The sequence below is a fragment of the Archocentrus centrarchus genome, chromosome 20, assembly GCF_007364275.1.
Source record: "Archocentrus centrarchus isolate MPI-CPG fArcCen1 chromosome 20, fArcCen1, whole genome shotgun sequence".
NCBI lineage: Eukaryota > Metazoa > Chordata > Actinopteri > Cichliformes > Cichlidae > Archocentrus > Archocentrus centrarchus.
In genome coordinates, this window is record NC_044365.1 from 4,600,478 (window position 1) to 4,613,078 (window position 12,601).

General features: G+C 45.1%; 1 protein-coding gene across 1 annotated transcript in view; it reads left to right on the top strand.

The window, feature by feature from the left end:
• The window catches only part of LOC115799063 (phospholipid phosphatase-related protein type 5), a 96,726-nt gene that overhangs the window by 37,742 nt on the left and 46,383 nt on the right, over positions 1–12,601 (top strand). Inside the window, exon 2 of the mRNA XM_030756008.1 lies at positions 543–675. Coding sequence (XP_030611868.1) covers positions 543–675 — 133 coding nt within the window. The remainder of the gene's footprint in view (positions 1–542; positions 676–12,601) is intronic.

Genomic DNA, 12,601 nt, shown 5'->3' on the forward strand with positions numbered 1-12,601 from the left:
TAAAACAAATCTAAAGTAAAAAAAAAAAAGAAGGCAGTGAAAAATGACCGTGACGGTCACCTGAACCACAGCTTTGATCTGCAGGAATGATGTCTCTGCACAGCCCGTGCTGAGCTTGTTCTTGGACGGTCTTTTATTGTTTTATTAATAATTAGATGTGTTGGGAGGCACTGGCTGCACACTTTTACTTTTTTGTTCTTTAGTTTAGTGGATCAGCGGCCCACTCCATGGCATGGTTCAGGTCATCTCCCACTGTTGTTCGTCTGCTCTGTGGCACCACATGGGTCGCTTTGGCTCACGGTCAACTTTACAGACCGTAACAGTTCTAGATAAGTAGACTAGACCCCATTTTCAGAAGCACACACACACACACAGACTGAGCTGTCTCTCATGTGTTTGTGTATTCAGCAGCTGTGTCGGTCCTGATGAAGCCCACTGAGAGAGCAGTGCTGAGAGTGACTATGACAAAATGGCGCCACCAACACAAAGAGTGTGGTCATTTCAGGAGCTGTTCCCTTTATTTCTGTCTTTGTTTCTTCCAGATCACAGTGACAGAGACCGTGCTCTTCCTGGTCCAGTACACGTCCAAAGAGTTCGACCGTTTAGAGAAGACAGTGGCCACCGGAGACTGCTGTTACCTCAACCCGCTGGTGCGCAGGACGTTCCGCTTCCTCGGTAAGTCTTAGGTGTAATCACTGTAAATGCATGTGCAGTGATTACTTTGTGTTTTTTCCACTTCTCAAAGCTGAGTGGGGTGCAATGTTTTTATAAGTGTGGGGAAAAATTGGCTGTGACACTGACATAATAAAGTAGCAGGATTCACCCTGGAAACAAAATGCTTATTACAAACAAAGCATTTAGCTACTTATTTACATTAAAAATAAGTCCATTCACAATATTCACATAAAAGAAACAGGAAGTGCTGTTATTTTGATATGCAAAGAAGTCACCTGTACCTGGTGTTTTGTAATTGTGATGAATGCTAAATATTTAGCACAATAGTAATACAACTTTGTGAAGCAGCAGCAGATCGACAAGAATGAAGGAAAATCCATCAGACTGATGAAACACACTTTCAGAACCACGCAGACTCACACACTGCAGCGGTGTCTTCTCTTCTCGTCCTCTCTAATGCTTAAACGAGAGCTGGAGATGAGGCTGTAGAAGAGGATTATTACCTAGATCCCTCAGGAGGAATCCACCCGGTGGCCCGACTTTACCCCCGCATTTACACATTTAGCGCACCATTCATGCGGCTCGTTAATGTTAACAGGCCTCTCATTGTAGGCTAAGCTTCTTTTATCCCTAAGAGATTCATTGGAATTGGTTATCATGCATTACACAGTGCTAGAGTGTTGTATCAGAATAAGGCTCATGTCTTAGTGTTAATTGATGTCAGTTATAAAAGTGCTCCACAGTGACTTTATGTTTAAGTTGTCTTTGCCCTGCAAAGTGGAAAAGAAGGACGAACCGCTTCAGCTGCAGGGTTTTTTTTGTCATTTGCACAGTGTGGAGGGTTTAGAGTGCTGATAAGATTATTTAACTTAAAGTCTCCTTTTCACTATGCAGATCTCTCTGCCTGTGGGTACAAACATCTCAAAGCACAATGAAGACTTAATTGTAGAAATAAAACAAGAACAGGAGCTCCAGGGAAAAACGTCCCCTTCCAAAAGAAAAGAAAGTGTTTTGTCAGAGGAAAGAGCAAAGAAACGAGGACAGACAGCAAGTAAAACAAACACAGAGCTCCCTCATCAGCACGGTCTCAGCAAAATTTACAATAGCTACACTCATCAATCATAAACAATTATGGTGCAATCCCAAATCCCAAAAAGTTGGTGCGCTGTGTAAAATGTAAATGATTTGCAAATCTCAAACCCATGACACACGAGACTAACAAAATAAAACAGGAGCTAACACAGAGGCACAAACATCCAAACCTGACACAGAAGCAAAAAGGCAAACAAACACAGAGACCAGACAGACTTCACACTAAAGCCAGGACACAGAGTGATAAACACACTGGTTCTTATGTGGTGCTTTTCTACTCACACATAAGAACTAGAAAGATAAATAACAAAATTCAAAAATGATGCAATAATCAAAGCAGGGTTCTTGTCAGCAGTAAGAACCCAGGCTGAAAACTTCACCAGTTTGCTATCGGAACTGTTTGCTATCAGCAATCAGGAAGCAGGTGTGGCTATTAGCAGTAGCAAGTAGTTGCCAGTAGCCAGGGATACACTAACTTTTAGTTATATTTTTACAATAAAGACTGTAAGCTTGTGAAATACCTACTGTATGTTTTCTTAAAGCAGTGCTTCCCAAAGGGCTGCAGCCCCCTTAAAAACCAGAAAATCCCATTTAGTGTTTCAGAGAATGAAGCGGGGGTGCAGTTTGTAAAATAGTTCCCGCCAGCATAAAAACTGCTGATCAGTTGGCAGGCTACCCCACCTATATCATGCACTTCATACTGAAACATGGGCCAGTGTTAATATGGAGTTAACCTTGTTAGAATCACAACAATGCTGGAAAGTGCAGGCCTTGCTCATGTCTGCATTAAGAAGGCCTCCCATGCTGACCTGTTTGCAGCAGTCATGCTAAAACCTTCCAGCTGGTAGAGTTTGTGCTGCATGTCATTTCTCAGAGGTTTAGCCAGCTGTTTTTTTAATGTTGGAAGGAGGGATGCAGAAGGCGTCCCTGCTCTTTAACTAAATGCTTACAGCTCACTGAAGCAAACTGCATAAAAGGTTCAGCATTTGCGTTTCTTTACCACCATCAGCTAATGGGTCTGAGGTGGACTGTCGGTTTCTCTTTACAGCAGCATTAGCAGCAGCAGTTGTTCCAAATTACAAAGTACTCTTTAACATACATTATCTGGAAATCCCATTACATCCAGCATGCCTGCCTATGTGTATTATGGTGCATTTTATGCATGACTATGGGTAAGTACATTTGGCAGGCTTGTTGGCACAGCGAGCGAGCACAGATGAATGAATCCAGTAGAGACTCTGCTGTGCTGTGTGGAACGTCTGGGCCCCCCTTCGCTACACCCCCACGTGAGCCTTGCTGGGGCTTGCCTGCCTCTCTGAGCCTCAGAGCCAAAAGCTTCCTGAGTTGATGTGACTTTTAAGTAGATGGATTGTGTTTGGGCGATCAGAGGGTATCAGCACAAAGTTTTAAAAGCTGCAGGAAGGTTTAGGAATATAGAAAATGGCCATCCATGCAGGGGCCGAACTGCACCTGCTGCCGCTGCAGCTTCCCCACTACAGCAGAGGATAGCTGGAATGAGGCTATGGTTTGCATGAAACCAGATAAATCAGGAACCCGATGTTTTTTTCTTTTAGTTTTTTTCTCCAGACCTCATGAAGCTGCACTGAGAAAGAATTTAATAACTATATAGTGTAAAATTGTCATAAAAGAGCAGTGACGAATCCAGAAAAACATTCATTCTTCTGGCTGCATTTTCTGGACATTTTCTGCCACATAGTGGCCCAACCTATCAGTTATGATACGGCATGAACATAAACAAAGACTAGATAAAAAATTTTCTTATTTTCCACTTATGTGTTCAGGTTATGACTAATAAATAATGTCAAGACGTATGGCACTGTCTCCACATTAGTGCTCCTATCAAGCCAAGTTTGTGCAATTCCATCCATCCATCCATCCATCCATCCATCCATTTTTCTACCACCTCAAATGCCCAAACCACCTTAAATTTTGATGTGGAGGACCAGGGGCTGTACCCCGAGTCCCTCTCAAATGGCCGAGCTCCTCGTCTCTAAGGGAGAGCTCAGCTATCCTCCAGAGGAAGCTTATTTTCGCCATCTGTAACCTCATTCTTTCGGTCACTACCCAAAACGTGTGACCATAGGTGAGGGTAGGAACGTAGATTTTGTGCAGTACTTCCCAGGAATATATCAGCATCATCACTCTCAGCAGGGCTAATCAGCATCAGTATCAGCATGAAAATATGCAGCAGTACATTCAACTAAAAAAGGAGTAACAGCAGTCACACTTCTTAACAGCTCACATCTGGGACTGCAGTCCATGATGACATTCCAAAAACATCTTTCAGCTCCTTCTTCTGTCCTCTGTAGCCTCTAACAACCTGCACTGTTGCCAAAATAAAGGAAGGATGGTAAGTTAAGTGATAAAAATTTCAGTGAGGATGACACCTCACATCTAAACAGATGGGAAGGCAGATGGGCAAATGAACAGCTGTGTGTTGTATGACATTGCCTCCCATCTCTCACTGTGTTTGCCTACACAAAACATTCATTTATTTTACTCACTGGGCCTCTTCTAAAACTGATCTAGGGACAAGCTATGTATAAATTACTGGATCTATAACTTAACCTCTAAGCTTTCTTACTACACTATCAGAAAACAGTAAGATTTCATTTCTATACCTACAGCTATAATCTAGACAAATGTACAATTGGATCTCAAGGTAACCATGTGTACCTTTCCCAAGGACCAAAAGCATACATATATGTTGCTAAACTGTTAAAAGTGCATATTTGTTGGAGACCATACACACATTTTCTGGGACTGCCCAAAGATTAAAACATTTTGGGAAGGAATTAGAGAGGAAATTTTAAACATTTTACATATTTTTATTGAATGGAACCCCCTTGTCTTTATCCTGGGAGTGCTCCCAAGCGAGTGGTTAACCAAAGAAAAATTGTATCTGCTTGGAATTCTGGTTTTGGTGGCAAAGAAAATGATTACTGTATGCTGGTACAAACCCTCTCCCCCCACTGTAAATCAATGGAAAGAGAGACTGGTGAAAGTTTATAATATGGAGAAAATAACAGCAAAGCTAAACCTAACCATTGATTTATTTAAGAACAGGTGGAATCCACTGATAACATACTTAAAACTGACACAACGTGTAAAATGTGTATATGTGCATAAGTATATAGGTGTATAGGTGTGTGTAGATAGGCACATATGTGCATATATGTGCATAGGTGTATGTATATGTGTATATAAATATATAGATATACAGTATGTATGTAGGTGTAATTTGTTCCTTTTTAATCCCTCCAAGATGTAGAGGAAACATTTTTTTTTGCTAAGATCACCGCACGCCAAGATGTTCTCAAGGTTCAAATTCAGTTGTTTTATTTTATTTTATTTTGTTGTACTGAAAAAGATGTGACTTGGAAATGTAAACAGAACATTCTATTTAAACAATAAAATACACTATTGCTCAGAAAAAACAAATAAGTGCATATTTGCACCATTTCTACTAGATTGTAAAGTGCAATATCAGGGAGTCCTACAGTGCTCTACATACGTTTAGCTATTATGTATGAGCTACTTCAACATCCAGTGAGAAAGCAGAATGCTTTGCAAAATATGCTGTTCCTGTTCCTGCTATAGGTGGAAACAGCAAACGTGTTCACACTGGAGGCAAAAACACAAAGCGGAATAAGTCAGGTTACGAAGGAGGGGATGCTAGCAGCTGGTGATGTGCTAACCAAAAATAAACAGCTAGCAGTGGCAGAACTCTGCAGTTAGACTCTGCAGACAGCAAATGCTGGATGGAAGTCACTGGTGTGGTTACATATTCTTTGGATAAGGAAATGATGCCAGTTCAAACAGTGGAACAGCAGAGCTTTAAGTAAGTGGTGAAAAAGCTCGACCCAAATTAAAAACATCCCAGGTAGAAAATATTTTGAATTTCAGTTTTATTGTTTGATGATATTGTGTAGCTCTTGACAAGTTACAAATGGTAAATGGACCGGTTCTGAAATAGCAGTTTTCTGGTCTACTTGAGCACTCAGAGTACTTTATATGAGGTTATGTTACTTTTGATGTTGACAAATTAAAATGCAAAGGAGTTATGTTACTTTTACCAAAGATTTCCAGGGAAAACATTATGTGGGCGACTTTTGTGCTTACGTCTAAATTATGCTGTGTCACTGTAGATAATGCTGTGTCACTAATATGCTGCTGATACTGACACTTTGTGGCAATAGTCCACACTTCTGATTAGATAGTGTGTCATCAATGAGAGCAGCTCCACTGAAAAGGATGGAAAATGCCCTTCATTTAGTTTGCATTAATAAATGCTGCCTGAATGCTGCAGTCACCAGAAAACATTGTTTATTTTGTTTGTATATCATCAGAAATATAATTATCACAAGATTCCTTGAAATGTTGTGATATAATTTTGAGGCTCTAGTGTGATTACCTCTTGTCAAGGGTGCCATGGCCTAGAGGATCCAACCCCAGTGATAACCTCCGCTACACCTGAAAATACAATTCAGTACTTTATTCTTTGAGCGTACAGAAACAATCCAGCTGCCCACTGATTTTTTAGTTAGACCCACACCAGAAGCTTGTGATAGAACAGTCCAGATCCAGACTTCTCATTACCACAGCTTCCTCTCCTAAGACCTCCTGGAAGACCATCAGCTTTTAAACCCTCCTTGAAAACAACAGTGGTCCACCCTCTGAAGGGACACTCACTGTGTTGAGTGAAGTTCACTAGAAGACTGTGCTGGTAAAATGTCTTATCTTAAGTAAAAAACACATGTAAGTAATTAGATATAAAGCCCAAGTATAGACTTTATATAAAGGCTGCAGCTTCCTGGTGTGAAAAGAGAAGCCAGTATAGAAATGCCTTAAACCTGCATTCTTTTTAATGACCAGCCAGGGGGCGACTCCTCCAGTTGTAAAAAGACTTCTGCTTGTATAGAAGTCTATGGGAAAACAGCCCCTGGGATGGATGCTGTGGTGAAGCCTCTGACTGCTCTTTTTGTTGCCACGATGTTCATTAATGCTGTGTTTCCATTAGTACCTAGTCAGCGCGGCTCGACTCAACTCTGCACGGTTTGTAGGCATTTCCATTAGTACCTGGTACCAGGTACTTTTTTAGTATCCACTCAGCCAGGGTTCCAAGCGATCTGAAAATGTGACGTCTAAGAACAACATGCCACTGATTGGCCAGGAAGTGTCGTCACCAGTTGAGTCATGAGAGCGACTCCTTCACCAGAATCAGCTGTGCCATTTTTAAAACCAGGCAGCAAGAACATGGAGGCATGCAAACCACTAAGAGACTTGGTTGAATACCCAGACTGACGGGTTGCAGCGGTAGTTTTGCAACAAGAGAGCCACACAGCATACATATTTTAATACTTAACAATGATAACCTTCATCCATTAAAACATTGTACAGGGGACTTGTGCATGATGATGATAGTAAACTGGCATTAGCTACCGTTAGCTTGCCTCTATCTCATCCATTGTTGTGTTGTGTTTTGAGTTGCATACAAATTACATCAAGAGGCTACTGCCCGCGCTGCTATATCAACTCCACCCACGCTGAGGTGGTCCTCAATTGCAATGCAAACAAAACGTGACCATGTTGAATTGACCGCGGTGAGTGGGTACTAATGGAAACACAGCATTAGTACATCTACATCTACATTATGGCTGTAGCTGCAGATTTTACATATCTTCTTTTGTAATGTGATGGAGAAAATTATTAAATAGCATCAGTGAAAATTTACTGTTACTTTTTCACCCAGAATTCTCTGTGTTCTCCAGCGATCACAGACGAGCTCGGGTTGTTCAGCATTGTGGCTCTTGCATCATTTCTGATGCATTCCAAGTACGTGCTGGTTCTGTGTATTTGTATTTCTGCACACGTGCCTGGGTGTATCTATTCATGCGCATAAGTATGCACGCTTGCACATGTTTGTTGCCAACATTTGCATCTGCTTTAGAGGAGCATCATGTGAGCTAAGCCATCTCACATCTCCATAGCCTTCCCTTCTCACTCAGGCCAGCCGTAGCTTTGCATAATGACTCACAGGGCCGTGCTGCTCGGGAAAGATTAAATTTAGAACACAGCCAAGGGTCGTGGTGCACTCGTGCGCTCTTCTTCAGCCGTGTGTTTTTTACCTTCATGTATTTTAAGGCTTTGCTTGTTGAACTTTAGATTCAGGAAGTTCGTGCTCACCCTACTCTGTAAGTGACATTATGTAAAAGAGTCCAGATAACATGAATATTTAAAAGAAGTGAGCCCTTTGGGAACACACTGCACTGCAGTTTTAAACAGTTAGAAAATGCACCACTACTACTTATAAAGATCTTCTCTTTTCTGCTAAAGTCCCCTGAAGTCTTCCCCAAACTTTTAGAATTTGAAGGCGCTGTGCACAACCACAAAATAGTTATTATCAGTGACACCAGCAGCTGTTAAGTGGACTGCGGTATCGCTCAGTTTGTGTGCAGCTCACACTGAACTAGCATTGACCAAAACAGTGGTGACCAAACACAAGACTGTCCTGCTGTTATGTTGCCCTATTGTATGGACTGGATTCTGTTTCCATTCACCAGATGCAGATGTAGGGTTTGATTTTGCTGAGCATATTTTTGGTACGACCATCTGCTCTAAATGTGTTAAAGTTTGGAGGCTGATCGTGGATTTGGGGTCTAATGAGCACACCACCCTGCACCTGTCTATATGCTTCATTTATGAATGCTTTTCCTCACCAAGAGGTGAGTCAACAGAACCACTGTACCATTGTTCTCACCACTCAGCATTAATGTTTTATAATCTGTGTCATACTGCTGTGGTAGTAAAAGCAGCATCTCCAGAGACTTTAGTATCGCTGTTTTTAAAGTGTATTTTCCTACACAATATTCCTGACAGTCTGACTCCTCCTCCTCTGGGGCAAGAGGTGGGGAACTACGGACAGTCTGCCAGTCAGTCTCAGTGCCCGTTATCTTCACCATCTTCATTTTCACCAATAACAAACAAGACAAATTATAGCATTGCTTTATTAGTTAAATCATTCAAATTAAACAAGAAATGTACTTATTTTAATGCAAAAGTAAACTTAGGCTAAATTCATGTGACCTGGAATGTCAGTTTGCAGTGGCTCTTACACATCAAAGACTTTGTGCAGGCTGCTGGCTTACTTGTGGTTCCTCAGATACTGAAGAGTAGAATGGGAGGCAGAGCCTTCAGCTTTCAGGCCCCTCTGCTGTGGAACCAGCTCCCAGCTTGGATTCAGGAGACAGACACCCTCTCTATTTTTAAGATTAGGATTAAGACTTTCCTTTATGATCAAGTTCATAGTTAGGGCTGGATCAGGTGACCTGAAACCATTCCTTAGCCATGCTCTGTATAAGCCCAGTCTGGGGGAGTACCCGTGATGCACTGAGCACTTTTCCTCCCCTCTAGACTGTTCATTCCCAGATTGTCATTGATATTTATTCTCTCCTGTAACTGGTGCTGTATCTTGTTTGCTGTTCATGGTCACACCTTTGCTCCTTCCTCTCATCCCCCAGCTGGTGAGAGCAGATAGCTGCTGCTCTCACCAAGGTTCTGCCAGGAGACCTTTGTCGGTGGCAAAGGACAGCCCCGGTGAAGGGCAGCATCTACTGGGCAACCCAGTATCATGGCCAGGTGTGTAATAGAGCTGCCTGGACACTCCAGGAAATTGTATGGATATCACGTTTTGCCTAGGCATGAAATGGCCATACACTGTTAAAAGGAGTTCTCTACCATTGCTCAGTGCTGCTCATAGGATTCATCTGATATGTGGGTTCTTTGCCTGTATGGTCTTTACTTTATAATAGAAACCACCCTGAGCTGTCTGCTGCGATCAGTTGTGTGTAAAGCAGGATCAGGGAGGCTGAAAGTGACGGTAACACATGTTAGTGACATAAACATTTTCCTGTGTTTGTGTTGCTTCAGCTGTCGTTTGTTATGTAACATTTATTGTAAGATGTTCACTAAATTTGGGGATTTTTTTTTTTAATCAAACCGTAACTCTCAAGACCCTGTTATGTCCATCCATCCATCCATCCATTTTCTTCCGCTTATCCGGGGCCGGGTCGCGGGGGCAGAAGCCTAAGCAGAGAAGCCCAAGCTTCCCTCTCCCCAGCCACCTCCTCCAGCTCATCCGGAGGGACCCCAAGGCGTTCCCAGGCCAGCCGAGATACATAGACCCAGGACACGCTGGAGAGATTACCACGGGGCCTCTTCCCGGTGGGACATGCCTGGAACACCTCACCCAGGAGGCGGCCAGGAGGCATCCTAATCAGATGCCCGAGCCACCTCAACTGGCTCCTTTCGATGTGGAGGAGCAGCGGCTCTACTCTGAGCCCCTCCCGGATGGCCGCACTCCTCACCTTATCTCTAAGGGAGAGGCCAGCCACCCTTCGAAGGAAACTCATTTCTCCCGCTTGTATTCGCGATCTTATTCTTTCGGTCACTACCCAAAGCTCGTGACCATAGGTGAGGGTAGGAACGTAGATCGACCGGTAAATCGAGAGCTTCGCTTTTACGCTAAGCTCCCTCTTCACCACGACGGACCGGTGCAGCGTCCGCATCACTGCAGAAGCAGCCCCGATCCGCCTGTCGATCTCCCGTTCCCTTCGCCCATCACTCGTGAACAAGACCCCGAGATACTTAAACTCCTCCACTTGAGGCAAGAACTCGTTCCTGAGCCGGAGATGGCACTCCACCCTTTTCCGGCTGAGGACCATGGCCTCAGACTTAGAGGTGCTGATTCTCATGCCAGCCGCTTCACACTCGGCTGCGAACCGTTCCACTGCGAGCTGGAGGCCCCCCCCTGATGAAGCCAACAGAACCGCATCATCTGCAAAAAGCAGAGATGAGACTCTGAGGCCACCAAGGAAGAAGCCTTCCGCCACCTGGCTACGCCTAGAAATTCTTTCCATAAAAATTATGAACAGAATCGGTGACAAAGGGCAGCCCTGACGGAGTCCAACACCCACAGGAAACAAATCCGACTTATTACCGGCTATACGGACCAAGCTCTCACTGTGGTTGTACAAGGACTGAATGGCCCGCAACAATGGGCCAGACACCCCATACTCCCGCAGAACCTCCCAAAGAACACCCCGAGGAACACGGTCGAATGCCTTCTCCAAGTCCACAAAGCACATGTAGACTGGTTGGGCAAACTCCCACGCACACTCGAATATCCCTGAGAGGATAAAGAGCTGGTCCAGCGTTCCACGACCAGGACGAAAACCGCATTGTTCCTCCTGAATCCGAGGTTCGACTAACGGACGCACCCTCCTTTCCAGCACCCTGGCATAGACCTTACCGGGGAGGCTGAGGAGTGTGATCCCCCGAAAGTTGGAGCACACCCTCCGGTCTCCCCTCTTAAAGATGGGGACCACCACCCCGGTCTGCCAATCCAATGGCACTGCCCCAGATCTCCACGCGATGTTGCAGAGGTGTGTCAACCAAGACAGCCCTACAACATCCAGAGCCTTCAGGAACTCAGGGCGAATCTCGTCCACCCCAGGGGCTCTGTCACCAAGGAGTTGTTTAACTACCTCAGTGACCTCACCCCCAGTGATGGTCAAGTCATCCCCCTCATCCCCAGACTCTGCTTCCACTACAGAAGGCGTGTCAGTGGGATTCAGAAGGTCCTCGAAGTATTCCTTCCACCGTCCGACTATAGCCTCAGTTGAAGTCAGCAGCACCCCCCCCCGCACTATAAACAGTGTGAGTGAAGCACTGCTTTCCCCTCCTGAGTCGCCTGACGGTTTGCCAGAATCGCTTCGATGCCGTCCGAAAGTCTTTTTCCATAGCCTCACCGAACTCCTCCCACACCCGAGTTTTTGCTTTGGCCACTGCCCGAGCTGCATTCCGCTTGGCCTGCTGATACCTGTCAGCTGCCTCCGGAGTCCCACAGGCTAACCAAGCCCGATAGGACTCTTTCTTCAGCTTGATGGCTCCCTTCACCTCCGGTGACCACCATCTGGTTCGGGGGTTACCACCACGACAGGCACCAACCACCTTGCAGCCACAGCTCTGAGCAGCAGCCTCAACAATGGAGGTGCGGAACATGGTCCATCCGGACTCAATGTCCTCAGCCTCCCTCGGAATGCTGTCGAAGTTCTGCCGGAGGTGGGAGTTGAAGATCTCCCGGACTGGGGCTTCTGCCAGGCGTTCCCAGCGCACCCTCACAATACGTTTAGGTGTGCCAGGTCTGTCCAGCATCTTCCCCCGCCACCTGATCCAACTCACCACCAGGTGGTGATCAGTTGACAGCTCAGCTCCTCTCTTCACCCGAGTGTCCAGAACATACGGCCGCAGATCTGATGATACGATTACAAAATCGATCATCGACCTGCGACCTAGGGTGTCCTGGTGCCATGTGCACTTATGGACATCCTTGTGTTCGAACACGGTGTTTGTTATGGACAAACTGTGGTTTGCACAGAAGTCCAATAACAAAACACCATTCGGGTTCAGATCGGGCAGGCCGTTCCTCCCAATCACGCCCCTCCAGGTCTCACTGTCATTGCCCACGTGAGCGTTGAAGTCTCCCAGCAAGACTATGGAGTCACCAGATGGAGCACTCTCCAGCACCCCACCCAGCAACTCCGAAAAGGGTGGGTACCCTGAACTGTCATTCGGCGCATAAGCGCAAACAACAGTCAGGACCCGTTCCCCAGCCCGAATGCGCAGGGAAACTACCCTCTCGTCCACCGGTGAAAACTCCGACGTACAGGCAGCAAGCCGGGGGGATACAAGAATACCCACCCCAGCTCGCCGCCTCTCACCGAGGGCAACTCCAGACTGGAACAGAGTCCAG